This window comes from Phaseolus vulgaris, chromosome 7 (assembly GCF_051622355.1).
Source record: "Phaseolus vulgaris cultivar YP4 chromosome 7, ASM5162235v1, whole genome shotgun sequence".
In the NCBI taxonomy this organism is placed as follows: Eukaryota; Viridiplantae; Streptophyta; class Magnoliopsida; order Fabales; family Fabaceae; genus Phaseolus; species Phaseolus vulgaris.
This window is the reverse complement of record NC_143504.1, coordinates 52,489,209-52,503,506: the sequence shown is the minus strand read 5'-3', so window position 1 is coordinate 52,503,506 and position 14,298 is coordinate 52,489,209. Positions and strand designations below refer to the sequence as shown.

At 33.7% G+C, this 14,298-nt stretch overlaps 2 protein-coding genes across 3 annotated transcripts; one reads left to right on the top strand and one right to left on the bottom strand.

Moving 5' to 3' along the window:
* The first annotated feature begins 484 nt into the window (after positions 1–484).
* On the top strand, positions 485–5,807 carry LOC137830122 (pectin acetylesterase 10). The gene is made up of 12 exons (XM_068637274.1): positions 485–1,237; positions 1,799–1,881; positions 2,188–2,317; positions 2,409–2,482; positions 2,936–3,022; positions 3,103–3,227; positions 3,328–3,388; positions 3,709–3,762; positions 3,904–3,981; positions 4,090–4,195; positions 4,288–4,433; positions 5,127–5,807. The coding sequence occupies exons 1-12, from the start codon at positions 1,030–1,032 to the stop codon at positions 5,232–5,234; spliced, it is 1,260 nt and encodes a 419-aa protein (XP_068493375.1). The 5' UTR covers positions 485–1,029; the 3' UTR covers positions 5,235–5,807.
* A 5,191-nt stretch (positions 5,808–10,998) lies between these two features.
* On the bottom strand, positions 10,999–12,991 carry LOC137830121 (transcription factor MYB61). 2 transcript variants are annotated; one of them, XM_068637272.2, is made up of 3 exons: positions 12,614–12,991; positions 12,329–12,458; positions 10,999–12,179 (listed from the first exon to the last, which is right to left on the bottom strand). In XM_068637272.2, the coding sequence occupies exons 1-3, from the start codon at positions 12,744–12,746 to the stop codon at positions 11,237–11,239; spliced, it is 1,206 nt and encodes a 401-aa protein (XP_068493373.2). In that variant the 5' UTR covers positions 12,747–12,991; the 3' UTR covers positions 10,999–11,236. The 2 variants fall into 2 exon arrangements, with proteins under 2 accessions (XP_068493373.2, XP_068493374.2); XM_068637273.2 differs by having other exon boundaries at positions 12,329–12,524; positions 12,614–12,743.
* Between the last annotated feature and the right edge of the window lie 1,307 nt (positions 12,992–14,298).

Here is a 14,298-nt window from a genome sequence, read left to right as displayed (position 1 = left end):
TATATATAAAAAATACATATATAATAAATGTTCAAATATATTTTTAGTTTTCTAACTGTGAATAGGTTTATTTTTAGTTCTTTAAATTTACAACTAATACTTAGTTTTGCAATTTAAAAAGAAACGTATCTGAGTTTCTCATCCAAAGGAATATTTTGGAAAAAATAATAAAACATTTCATGATAAAGATACAAAATATTACATAAATAGTTTATATTGTAATTTTCTAGTCATATAAACAAAAAATTAATGATATTTAAAGAAAAAGTCTAAAACAACTTTTTTCACATTATTCAAGTACTCTTTTTTTCCTTTAGTGTGAAATAATTTTTTAATAGATTTTGAATTAACACACTTTTGACTACTATTTATTTTACAAATTTAGAAACAGAAATAATTATAAATTATAACATAGTCCTTTTTCTAGGTTTTTTAAATATTAATATATTTTTCATTAATATTTGTTAGAAAAATCAAAATAAACATTGAGCAATGGAAGTATGAAATGGGTATGAAATGGTCATTCTTGAGCTGAGAGCTGCGTTTGAATGGCCATGGTAGAGAAGCAGTTAAATTAGCTTCAGAAAGTTTAGATGCGGTATTTCTTTAAACAAGTTTTGTTTGTTAATTAAACTAAACTTTTTCAAGAGTCTGGGTAATAAAAGTTAATGTAACTGTTGAATAGTAGTAATTATTGAATTAATTGTAATTTAAATCCTGCATTAAGTTAAAACAGTGTGTGAAAGTTGTGTTCCTCTAGATACCTTAAGATCCGAAACGCGCAGGCTGTAATTAAAACCTTAAAAAGCCCGGCAAACACTGTTCACTGTCTATAAATATCCCTCTTCTTCTTCCTCCTTCTCTTGTTATAAAACCTTCCCACATTTCTCTACTGTGTATTTGGCGCATAGTCCATTGTTTGACCCATTAATTAACCAAGGAAACGCCACCTTGTGGCTTCTTCTGCTGTGCCAACTGTGCATTTGTGTGTTGTTTCTTTCACAAACTCGCACCAGCAGCAAAGCCAGAATGGGAAACCTCTTCTGGCCTTGCATTGTTGCAGCACTTGTTTTTAGCTTCTGGGTTGATGCCTTTTCAGAATATCAATATCACCACTTCAATGAAACCGAGTTGTCTTTGTTGGAGGCTCAAGAACAAGCATATTCGTCCCTCCTTGGGAAGTTTCCTTTGATGGTAGGACTCACACTCATTCAAAGTGCCGCCGCCAAAGGAGCAGGTACCATATAACTCTACCCTCTTTATTTTTTCATCTCACGAGAGTTTGGGAAACAGAGTTCATCAGTTGTTCTCTTCTTGTTTTGGTAAGATCCATTGTTATTTAGAATGTAGTTTAACTAGTCAGAAATTGCTTCAAAGTCTTGTTTCACATGGTTCATCCCAATTAATTTTTAATTGGCTAAAAACATGAGGGCATGTACCTAGAGATTAAAGGGTCTGCTATGAATTTTGACCTTTCCCATGGGTCTAGATTTGAATCCTGTTATGTAACTTTCTCTGCTTTGTGGAGAACTCTTTCTTGTAAGATCCCCTGACACCTTGGGACTAATTGAGTAGTTACAACATGGTGAAATTACTTGAATGAACATATGTACTAATCCTCCAGGCAGATCTCTTCATGCAGTCCCATCATGCCATTGGTGGTGTCCTACCTAGTACTATATGCTTTATCATGGAAAAAGGAAGCTTACATTGAGCCTTATTTTGGGGTCATAGCCAAGATTTTGTTGCCCTTTAATTTAGCTGAATATACTTCTGTTCTTTTGTTGTGTTGTGGCAGTTTGCTTAGATGGAACATTGCCTGGTTATCATTTACATCGGGGATATGGATCGGGAGCTAACAGCTGGATCGTTAATTTAGAGGTATCAATGAAATGAATTTGGCTTTTCAAATTGATCAATGGCACGTGCTTGTTTTTATTTCTTCTTAATAGATTTAGATGTATCTACCAAAATAATATCCAGTGCAAGTTAAATAGTATTAAAGGTGTTGAGTAAGCATTTGTAGTTAACATAAAATATTGTCGGAATCGACCTTTATTGTGTGAGAAAAGACAATGATTGAAATACCCTTTTACAAATAATTTGGGATTTGAAGTGTGGGTGAAGCTAGCTTCCTTTTGGGCTATAAAGAATTCTGTCGATATTTAAGTGAAAATCTTGTGACAGGGAGGTGGGTGGTGCAATGACGTTAGATCATGTGTTTATCGCAAGAAAACACGGCGTGGGTCATCAAATTTCATGGAGAAACAGATACCGTTTACAGGAATATTAAGCAATAGTGCTGAGGATAATCCAGGTTTTCATTCAATTAAACAACCTCAACTACTCTATTTTTGCTTTCTCCATCTCCTGCTCCCTTTTCCTCACGTCGTTCCCTGTGGTTGCAGATTTTTTCAACTGGAACAGAGTCAAAATTCGTTACTGTGATGGTGCATCGTTTGCCGGGGATGGTGAACATAAGGTAAATTTTGACGTTTTGGTTTTATTCAAAATTGAAATCATGTTGAATTACCTTATAATAGTAGTTCAGTTTGTGCAATAACACTGTTTGCCGAAAATAGATTTGATAATTCCAGAGGACAATACACAAGATACCTCTGTTTAGTTCTCTCATTTCTTAGCTTCAGTTCTTTTTTGAACTTTTATTTTGGAGATGTCTGCAAGGCTCTGGTCTAGACAAGGCCGTAATTTTCTTTGCCGTTTTCAAACTTGCTCCCTTCAGTTTCTGTACTTGTAACATCATCTGTTAATGTTAGCTGTAGATGCATTTATTTTTCTTGAATATAGTTAGGTGTGGATAAGCACAATTTTATCATAAAAGTTCTGAGTGAGGCATGTGGAAGAAAATAGTGACATCGCGTACATTGCTTTACATTGGACAATTCTTACTTGCAAATATTATCTCTTGTGACAGGCTGCTCGACTGCAATTTAGAGGACAACGTATATGGTTGGCTGCAATGGAAGATTTGATGTCAAAGGGAATGAGATTTGCCAAGCAGGTTGTACACACACGCGTGCACACATACAATGTTACTTAATCTTTCTTCTCACAATAGATACTACTATTTTTTTCCTTCAGGCCCTGCTTTCTGGATGCTCGGCTGGTGGTCTGGCTACTATTTTACACTGTGATGAATTTCGAGGGTTTTTCCCACAAACTACCAAAGTGAAGTGTCTCAGTGATGCAGGGTTATTTCTTGATGTGTATGTGGCCAACTGCACTTCAATCCATGAATGCGTTTCCATTGTTGCCACAGGATTTCTGGTCCTTCAATTTTTTGTTAATTCCTCCCTTGAATTACAGGACTGACGTGTCTAGGGGACATACCATCAGGAAATTTTTCGGTGGTGTCGTAGGGCTGCAGGTACCGCAACTTTTTTAGGCCACCAATTTATCATATTATGAAAACAAAATCTATTACAGCATTTCCTATTTTGTGGTCATCTTAACAATTGACTAGCAGTATTGGATACATGCTGTTTGTTATCATGGATTTTTGGCAAGGTTTTTCACCAAACCTGAGTAGGATTTGTTTGCGGTTAAATTGAATTTTTAAAATCTTTGTTTAATATGAAATGAGGATCTGCCACATGCCAATTAGTTCGCAAGGTTTGAAACTTGGCCATTTTGACATGCTTATAACTCTTCCTACTTGATGGTAAATATTTTGTTCATTCATTGCAGGGAGTGCAGAAGAATCTGCCGCGCAGTTGTACTAATCACCTCGATCCCACTTCGGTAATCATTGATATCTTTTATTCTGAAATATAGAAAATTAAGTTTCATTTGAATGGATTTCAGGAGATTTGATGATCCCTAATGTGTTGCTTGCTCTGAGTTGGCCTTTCTGTGATGTATCTATTTTTACCCCTCTTTCAGTGCTTCTTCCCTCAGAACTTGATTGCCAGTATTAGAACCCCGCTATTCATTCTTAATACTGCTTATGACTCATGGCAGGTAAATGTCTGATTTTGTCAGTGGTTGTTGTCTTAATTCCTGATAAATCATGCATTAAATCAATTGTAGACATATTATGCTAACCAAATATTTTTTGTTTGTCAAAAGATCCAATCAAGCTTAGCTCCTCCATCAGCAGATCCCCGTGGCTATTGGCATGATTGTAGATTAAATCATGCTAAATGTACTGCTTCACAAATCCAATATTTGCAAGGTGGTTTGACGTATGAGATATCTTTCATTAGAAGTTGAAAAAGGTCTTGAATAAATTAGTCAGTGTTAGTCATCTCCCTGTATCTAATGCAGGATTCAGGAATCAAATGCTGAATGATATTAACGGCTTCTCACGATCATATCAGAATGGATTGTTCATAAATTCATGTTTTGCTCACTGCCAATCTGAGAGGCAGGATACATGGTTTGCGGACAATTCTCCTGTCATTGGGAACAAGGTGGGTTCATCGTGTCTCTAATGCAGTTTTAGTTAAGAATATTGCATATTGGTACGTCGAGGAGTTTGAATACTGAATGGAGCTTATCATTACTTAATGATGATATTTTTTCATTACTTCACCTTGAGAAAATTTCTACGAAATTGTAAATGCATGCTTTGTTTATTGGCCATATATGTTTGCTAATGGAATCTGCTTTTTAATGGTGTTTGTTTGCCGATATTTCATCCTTCTACTCTGAAGTAGAGTATGCTTCTAGTTAGACGTTATATATATTAAGTATCAATTGCTTTGAAGTACTTTTGTTTTCTTTATTTATTCTTGATCATCCTCCAAGACATTGTCGTTTTAAACAATCGCAATATTCCATGTAATAATACATGCTGGTTCAGAAAGAAAAAGAAATGGAATTAAAAATGAGAAGAAAGCTAAAGCCTTGCACTATTATTGTGCAAACTCAAGCATTGGCTCTGTTACTATTTATCAGTTAGCCTCAATTCAAACTATATCATAACATAGTATGCTATCCAGTGGTGTTGATTCTATAATCTTCCATCACACTTCTATTTAAGATCTAATCATTTTCTATCTGTCTTTGATCCTGAAGCTAGTATATGTAATTTCCTTATGTTTCCCTTATAAGATTAAGATCTTTCTATCTAACTCTAAAGTATGTGCATGGACAATATGCAGGCAATTGCTCTGGCTGTTGGAGACTGGTATTTCGACCGAGCAGTTGTTAAGGCCATTGATTGTCCTTACCCTTGTGATAATACATGCCACCATCTCGTCTTCAGATGAGCCAAATTTCATCAATGGTCACGATTTCATTCGTCTCATTCCTTTGGACCTTATTACACGCGATTAAGAATATGCTATTCATTATGAGGAATGCAAGTAAGAACACACTTTTGGACACATTTTGTTAGCACATTTTATTATGAGGTGAAGTTCATGCAAGACTTACACAATTATGTAAGTCACGTTCTCTCTTTCATGGGAATTGTATGATACTTCACCAAATAATGGCGTGTGTTAAGAACAATAGGTCAAAAGGTGAGAGCATTTCTCGTTCGTTTATTTATTATCAAGGACAATAAAAGAAAATGGTTTGTTAAGTGCAAACTAATAAGCCTTTTCCATGATTTAGAAATTGGTGGGAGTAGTTTTCGTGTATAGATTAATTAGTTGAGAATGCTGAGGCAAATGCCTTTAGTTTTCTGCAATGATTGGCAGAAGTAAGGAGCTATTAGACTATATACATATATGCTCTGTAATAGAGTAAGCATTGACAGTGGTTGAATTGAATGAGATAATCTCAATCTCATATTTTCCTTGCAGTTTGAATGAAAGTTCGTCATTATTTCCCTTTCACTGATACTGTGTGAACTTATCTGGTGTAGCATTAATTACTATTTATCACAAATCTATTTATTTATTTATAAATGTTAATCTGAAACACAGTATGTTTCTGTCATATCAACAAATTTGTTTGTTTAATCTTTAACATTTTAAAGTTACAAATTGATAAAATAAAAAATTCAAAAATATGAAATTGAAAGTATGATGAGATATCAGCATTGGTTGCTGGAAATGATTAATAGTAAGGTGGAATGTGTGATTTAGAAGATGATAATGTGGAGGAAAAGATATAATAAAAAAGGAGTGAAAATGATGTAGTTGAAAAGACTATGCATAATTGGACAATCGAGGAACTTAGTTGGAACCAGTTGGATATGTTGATGGCCATTTATGGGATTCATATTCATTTTTGTCGTTTAACTATCAATTTCCTTAATGTCTTGCCTTTTCTAAACTTCGATTAAAAGGAAAATATCTTAGATACCAAAACAATGAAAATAGCTTATATTTAAGTATTTTAAAGTTTTCAGTGAAAATATTTTTCTACTCCAATTTATTATACCAGAGATTAATTTCAATACTGTGATTTTTTATTTTATTTGAATGGTTTAGGATTTATTGATACTGTAATTCATATAATATAGGATTTTTTTTAGTATATTTTTGGATTTTTTTTATAATCATATTATTGGTAAGAATATTTATTAAATTTATTAATTAATTTTGAAAATCCTAACAGACCACATGGTCTCTCCTTCCAACGCTTTTTTATTCTACCAGGTTTGGTTAATTGATTATGGATTATTTGGTTGATGGATTAAATTAAAAATATTAAATAATAAATCATGAAAATAATTTATATGATCTGATAAATATATTATATAAACTTATGACGTAAATGTGTTTATAAGAGTTGAGTTTTTTATTTGGTGTCCAAATGTGAAGTTTTTACTTGTATCTACATGTTATCAAACTCTTGGTCTATTAAATAGTTTTATAATAAATAATTTTTAGTGAAATATTATAGTATTATAAAAAACTTATTAAAATAGAAACTAAATGATATCAAAATAATTAATTACTATTTCAATCAACTAAAAATTATTTTATATACTAAAAAAATTATTGACTTTTAAAATAATTTTTATTATTAATAAAAAATTATAAAATAGTTTTCAAATTGGTATTCATCTTCTCTAATTAATATATATATATATATATATAATATTTCGTAGCATATTTTTTCTATCAATTACAATGTTCTTCAAAACTCAAATCATACTATTATTATGATAATTAATATTATATATTTTCATGATAATTAACAATAGAAAAAATAATTATTTGATTATGTTCATATAAATAATTTTATTAATTTTTATTTATTTATTTACTATTATTATTATTTATCATTTTATATATCTATAACTAAACTGTTAATATTTTTTTTTTTTAGCTCCGTAATATGAAAAAGTAATGCAAAAGATTTACAATTTCTTTTTTACAATTAAAATATTAATTCAATTCAACAAATATTCGCTTGATAATAATGCCGTTTTTACAACTGTTTCTAATATCAAATAAGTCCCTAAAATATTTTTTAAAACGTAAAAGAGTTACATTTAATATTTAAAAGAATTATTTCATATTCATGATAAACTTATTTAAAAAGTATTTTTTTATTGTCTAAAATTAGTTTTACGCACAAATTATGAGAAGCTGTTTTATATACGGTTAATGAAGGAAGTTGTGGGTTGTGTACAAGGAAGTTGTTGGTGTAAGAAGGAAAAATCGAGTGACATGAGGCTATTCATGACAGATTTGGGCCTATTGGGTTATTGGACTGTTAAGCCAGGTCCAGGACATTATAAAATTTAAATTTTGTAATTTATTTGATGTATAATTAAATAAGTACAAAAGTTTATGTATTAAAGATGGAGAATATTCATAATAAAGAATAAAAAATGGGTCTTTTCTTTTGCACTTCCATAATTTCTAGATGCACCTCTATAATTTTTAAAATAACTATTTTACTTTTCATAAATGTGACTTCCAAATTACATGTTTGTAAATATTTTAGAATAAGCTTTCTAGAATTTTTAGAACAAAATTTAGTTACTATGAATTATGGTTTTTTAGAAGAATATTGCAAAGTTTAGGTAAAAGTTATTCTTGGTGATTGTCAAGGTAGAGGTGGTTGTTATCCTGTTTCATGCACATAGTGACATATGAGATACACGATTTGGGTTGTATTAAACTTACTCTGATATTTTCTCTTGGATCCACTGATAATCTAAGTCTTGGGCATTGGATCAGATGTTAGTATCTGGTAGGAGTTACTTAATACGGGTTTTTCGGAAGGTGTCTGTTGGATATCTGTTGTGTATTGGGTCTATGTGTTGTCCATATGATTGTTGATGATGATTTTGAAATGAAGTTGGATTGTTGTGATCGGTATTGATTATCATATGAGTATGGTTGATGGAAAAAATTAAATGCAATTATATTAATAAATAATTAATCTAATTTAGTCTATTTACTTATATTTATATATGTTAGAATTTTATTTTCCATAGTTCACCCTTTCATGTGTTTAATGTGTATGAACTATGATGATTGTACTATGTATATGAACACAATCAGATATAGGTGCAGGTACAACAAGGACTCTGGAAAAGAGTGGAGAGCATGATATTTTTTATTCAATTTTATAAATAATTTTGTATATTTTAGGGTGTTACATCATCTATTAAAATAAACTATTATTTCTTTTATATATTGGTACAAAATATTTATCAATTTTGTCCATCACTAAATTCCTTCAAGTAAATTGAATCTGATAAAGGTATTTGAAAAAAAAAAATCATTACATTTGATTCTTCATTCTCCTTCACTATCTTAAAACTATTCTCAAATTACCTGTCACCCAGAGCAAGTCTACCGATAAGGCTATATAATATTACACAACTTCATCAACACCGTCATTATCACTTCAATCATTATGATGATCATAATCAACAAATTTTTTATTAGGTTCTTGCCCTTGCCTTCTTCTATGAAATTATGAACAGTATACAGATGTATATAAATATATTTTGTTCCTCACTCAATTATATGAGTGCAAAGAATGGAAAAACTTTATGAAACTTGTTGAACCAGGAGATTAATATTTTACAAGGGATCAAACTTGGGATTGCATAGTCAGCACCCCATTATCCTCTCGGGATTTTTGTTCTGTTCCTGTGCACTGATGATTGTAGGGTCCCATCAAATAGACCCAATTATTTGTTTCACATGCATGGAGATTGAAAATGTACCCTCACTATCGCCCCCAAATTAAAGAAATAATAAGATTCAAAATATTTAATGATCCAGAAGACTTATTGTATCTGTGTGCACATGGACAATCAAAGGAGCTGCGAGGTGTATATTGTCCTAACGCATGAATAAGAAAGTCCTAATATTTGAAAGATATTCCATTTTTCGGCTATAATAGAGACACATCTGATTAATATGACGTATGGATCTTTTCTTCCTGTTGGCAAGATAACTTGTAAAATTTAGCCCTTTCACAGGTAATTGGAGGAACAATGGTATGCTAAAAAGGAAACGAAATCACTGTCATGCATGGATGCTTCGAAACTATTTGACTTGAGTTTCTTGCCAATAAGAAAGAGTAATCAACAATAACTTTTTGCTTTGAAAACTACCTTTTTTGTTTTCTGCAACAGAAAATTTCTAGATTAAAAAAATGTTTACAGAAATACTTACATTTATCTCTTTTCAAAATAATGACTTGTGAGATTCTAAACCCTATGTAAGTGTGAGTGTTTTGTTGCACTAAACTAGCTCTTTGGAGTTTGAAACTAGGTTTCAACCTAGAGCTAGTCAAAGGGTAAACATGCATAATATAAGGTCTATTTCAATTTGTTTCTATGACTTCCTATGTACTTGGTAGAATAGTTACTGGTTTCCCACTAGTTGCTACTTGAACTTATGTTAATTGCTTTTTGTTCAGTGAAAAATTTATGCTTCAAAGGTTTGGTGTAGCCACTCAATTATGAATGCATATGTTGGAGGAGCATTGGCCAAAACTTTTTTACTAATTGGAAAGGAAAGAAAGGAAAAAATAAAACTTGTTGTTTCAATGTTGGGAGAATGGTTCTTAAGAACAAGTTCTACGTGAATGATGCTTGCTTTTCTTTCTTTCATTTTCATGTTGTTTTCTCTCGGTCATTTCTGTCATGTCTTGTATGAAGTGAACACCCCATCCCATCTTATTTTCTTTATCTTGCTACTTTTCACTTTCAGCAACAGTATGGACCCATTATCTGGTGTGAAGCTTTTAGAGGAATAGGCCCACACTAAGACATTCACACAACCCTTTTGTTTCCAGTGGGTACGCTTCGTGTTAATTCCCAATACACCACAAGAAAATACAAATCCTCTTCTCTGACACTGAATTATGTCCATTTCATTTTTTTTTCATTCTTCACTGTGTCCGTACCAAATTGTTAACCGAAGAAAGCTGTTAAATATGTTCTTTTTGTGGCCTTAGAGTTTCTCAACCAGTCGGTGGTGTGACAGAAATTGCTTGGTTTTTGCCTCATTGTAGCTATAGTCCCTACATCTGTTGAGTTGGTAATCAAATCTATGCCATGGGTGTCTGTGTGTGGTGTGTAGGGTGTACAACTGGATGACCCTTTTGAAAGAGGTAAATCAAAGGAAGACAAGTATTGCATACTTTCTTGTCTTGAGTAATTGAGTGGAGAAGGGAAGTGTGTTCAGGTCTTTCAAAAAGTGAAAACAATCTCTATCTATAGGAGACAGTGACAGACACCCACTTAAGAAAATAGGGTCCCTGGTATTTTGATAGTGAGAGAGAAAGATAAAGAAGGAAGTTCAATGGATTCTCATTTTGAAAACGATCAAGTGAAAGAGTGAATGTAAAAAGAGAGAACAAATCCCGGACATCTTAAAAGATATTAGGATTTGAAACTATTGAGTGAGACGCACGCTCCATGAACTAATCCAATGTCAACTGTTTAAGTCTTGGTACAAAATAACAACCCTAACCTTTATTCAAAGGTCAATAAAGATAGAAAAATATAAAACAATGCTGTCAATTGTATACACAAAAATAACTCACAAGCTACATGTACATCCGTAATGAACAACTAAAGAGTTTTGTAGGAGAGAAGCATTGAAATGGAACAAGCCGTGCCTCCATGTTTGATTAATAAAATGGTGGGAATATATAAGAAGCTGGAACTGATCACAAATATTACACTGTAACATAATATACAATATGGAAAGAAATGTTTTTACAGCACACACCTGTGGTCAGAACTCACGAGAAAATTCTGACCTGGTTCACATTGGAAATTAAGTCGGCAACATCTTTGTCTCTTCAATTGAAGTTTCCACATATTACGTACAGGTTAAAGGGTTTGTCCAAAAGTTACAGAAAATCTCTGCAGAACATTGCTATTTATATCGGAAAGTTGAAAAGCTGGTGGCTGATGGTGCCAACTAGTACATGACTCGTCTGTTATGAATTCTGTTTCGGGTTTGACCTCACTGTAGATAGATTGAGAGGTTTGGATTTGATTCTGCGGTGTGTTTCCCAGAATAAATGGGGTGTTAAGATACTCAGACCATTTTAGATCCTCTTGTTCTGCTTGAAGGGGAACTTGAGCATCTTTGTTAATGTTAACCTTGGTAGACTCTACCATCCCCCACGTGTTGTCAAGGAAGTTTGTGCTGCTTTGAAACTGCATACTCCCATTGCTTTTGTTTGTGTTGTTGGATTCCCAGTTTTGAACCGCATCAGAGGATATGGAAGGGTTGTCATTAGATTGGATCTTCACGTGTGTTGGGAAAATTGAATGCAGCATAGAGGAGGTTATGGTGGAATTGTTAAGGTCTGAAGAAGTGCAGGGTGGAATGAAACAAAGAGAATCATTGGAGTTTGCAGAGAGGTCCATGTTTGTTGTTCCATAGTTCAAGTGCTGAAAGGAGAAGTACGGTCCTACCACATCAGAGGGTTTGCAACTGTTGCCATGGCAGGTAGCACCAAACCTGTCTAGGAATAGTTTCTGGGTTGAACTAGTGGAAACTTCAAGAGGGTATCTCTCTGAAGAAGGCAACAAGGCTTTTGCTGGCTGATCAACCAAACTCACTTCATGGGATCCCAATGAAGCTTTCTGATTGCTTTTGTCGGTTGAGGGTGGAATGTCCTTGCCGTTCTCAACCTCAGAGAGTGGTTTGTGGGTGTTTGGGTCAATGCTTCTTTGCCTCAGCTTCTTCTTCAGGCACGAGTTCCATAGGTTTTTAATCTCATTGTCAGTTCTTCCCGGTAACTGTGCTGCAATCTGAGACCACCTGATAAAGCAGTCACCAAACAAACCGTATGAAAAACAGTAAAAGCATACATATAGAAGAACAAAAGTCAAAAGTAATAACTGTACGTTAAAAAAGAAAGAGTAAAAAAAAGCACCTTTGTGAGATATTTAAATATATTTCTAAACTACCTGTTTCCGAGGACTGCATGGAGTTCAATGATCATGTTCTCCTCCTGCTGTGAGAATGCTCCTCTCTTCAAATCAGGCCTCAGGTAATTTATCCACCTTAACCTACAGCTCTTCCCACACCTCTGCAGACCTGGCATGCGGAATTAAGGTTAGAATGACTCTGTTGTCTAGTGACTCTAGTCCTTCATTGTGCACACTATATCAATGAAGTGTTGAAATTTGAGAGAAGCAAACAAAATATATAGTACTATATGTGTTTGTGTGTGTATATATATGTATACATACCAGCGAGTTTGGGGACTGAGCTCCAACAGCCATGACCATGTCTAGTGATGTAATCCAGAAGCTTCTCGTCTTCCTCCGGAGACCAAAGGCCTTTCCGTAACTTCTGTTTGTAGCAACAAGAGTGTCTTCCCATGTGTACGTCACTCACCAAGTCTTGAATCCACCAACGGGTTGGAAACTCTTTCGTCCAAACCTACGTGGAGGAAGAATGAATGCTTGGAAAGTAAAGGGTGTTTTGGTGGGGCGAGGGGAAGAGTTATGAAGGTTTGAGTTAAACAGGATTATTATTATGGTGAGACAAGCAAAGTTGAGAAAATAAAATGGCAGCATGATTGGGAATCAAATAAATAGGAGGAGCCTTAGAGAGGAGAAAGTTGTACCAAGAGCTGATTGGACACTGCCATTTTTTAATTCATTTCTGACTTTCCTCAACTGGGCACCCACCCTTCTTCACGGGACACTCTTTGGTCCCACCATCTGGCTCATCATGTTTGGACGCTCTTGATTCTCCCACGGTTTCTATCAACTGATGTATATGTATATGTACATGTACATGTAGATGTATAGGGCAATAGAGTAACACACATGATTATTGTTACTTAGTTTCATTGGCATTTTGTGAAGAGATCTCAGAATTTGAACACAAAAAAGTTGTCATGCTCATGTGACTGCATGTACCAATTTTTGGTAATTGCCATATGCTAGAAAGGTAGCTAAGAGGGTTCTTACTTTTGAGCGACCTAGGTGGTTATGGACCATGCTGCTTAGACTGGGAGTTCTAAATTGTAGTCTCGTGTGTTTGAAACTTGTCAAGTTTGACGAAACGTCCCCATTCCCACATGATATAGCATGATATCAAGAAGAGAGAGTGATGGATAAAAGAAGAATGTATGGAAATTGGAGGAGTGGGTTTGCAAGGCTAAACCTAGTCCAAGAATAGAAACATGAAGTATAAATTAAGCATATGATTTGAGAAGGACAAAATTCTAGTAGACAAGTAATCCCTGAGAGTGGCAAGGTGAGCAAAACAAAATATACTGCATTAAATTGTTCATAACAGAAGCTTCTCTAGGTTCTTTTGTTCTCCATTGGTAATTACACTAAAAAATTTGAAAACTCTGTGGCCCTTTCCTTTTCTTGACTAACTTTTTTTCTGCCAGCCAGGTACCCTATCTAGAAAACCGACCTTCTTTTCTTCTTGGTCTTTTTTGGGATGGTTTTCCAAAACCATGATCGTTTGGAGAAGTTTCATCATTTGGGAACAAATGCAACGTTGGTTTTGACATCTGTCCAGGTTAAGGTCATATTTCCTTCCTTAGAAATTGCTGGAACTTCAACTAACTATCCTAATGATTCATCTTTTTTGCAATTTGAAAATTACGTATCTTGTCAATTAAATGTGGTTTTCTTCAATGTCAATTTTCTGACTTCATACGACTTCTGTGTTTGTGTGGTAAGATACTAAAACCGTTGTTCTTTTAGGTAGGATACTAAAACTAAAGTTAATAATAGAAATAAACAACTGTACTTCCACATACAAATGCGACAAACACAATAATGCAATTCTCCCTATTCATCGTAGTCTGCATCTCTGCCTCTCACAGTATAAATATACATATATAAGAAAGCAGACAATTTTGGATGATCAAATATTTACAAACTGGATCTTCAATTCTGAGTTCTTC

Coding starts and splice junctions, on each gene's coding strand:
- LOC137830122 (XM_068637274.1), top strand. CDS start 1,030: ATGGGAAACCTCTTCTGGCCTTGCATTGTTGCAGCACTTGTTTTTAGC. Junction 2,483..2,935: donor CCGGGGATGGTGAACATAAG/GTAAATTTTGAC, acceptor CTCTTGTGACAG/GCTGCTCGACTGCAATTTAG. Junction 3,228..3,327: donor GCAGGGTTATTTCTTGATGT/GTATGTGGCCAA, acceptor CTTGAATTACAG/GACTGACGTGTCTAGGGGAC.
- LOC137830121 (XM_068637272.2), bottom strand. CDS start 12,746: ATGGGAAGACACTCTTGTTGCTACAAACAGAAGTTACGGAAAGGCCTT. Junction 12,459..12,613: donor CTCAGTCCCCAAACTCGCTG/GTATGTATACAT, acceptor TCCGCATGCCAG/GTCTGCAGAGGTGTGGGAAG. Junction 12,180..12,328: donor CATGCAGTCCTCGGAAACAG/GTAGTTTAGAAA, acceptor CTGCTTTATCAG/GTGGTCTCAGATTGCAGCAC.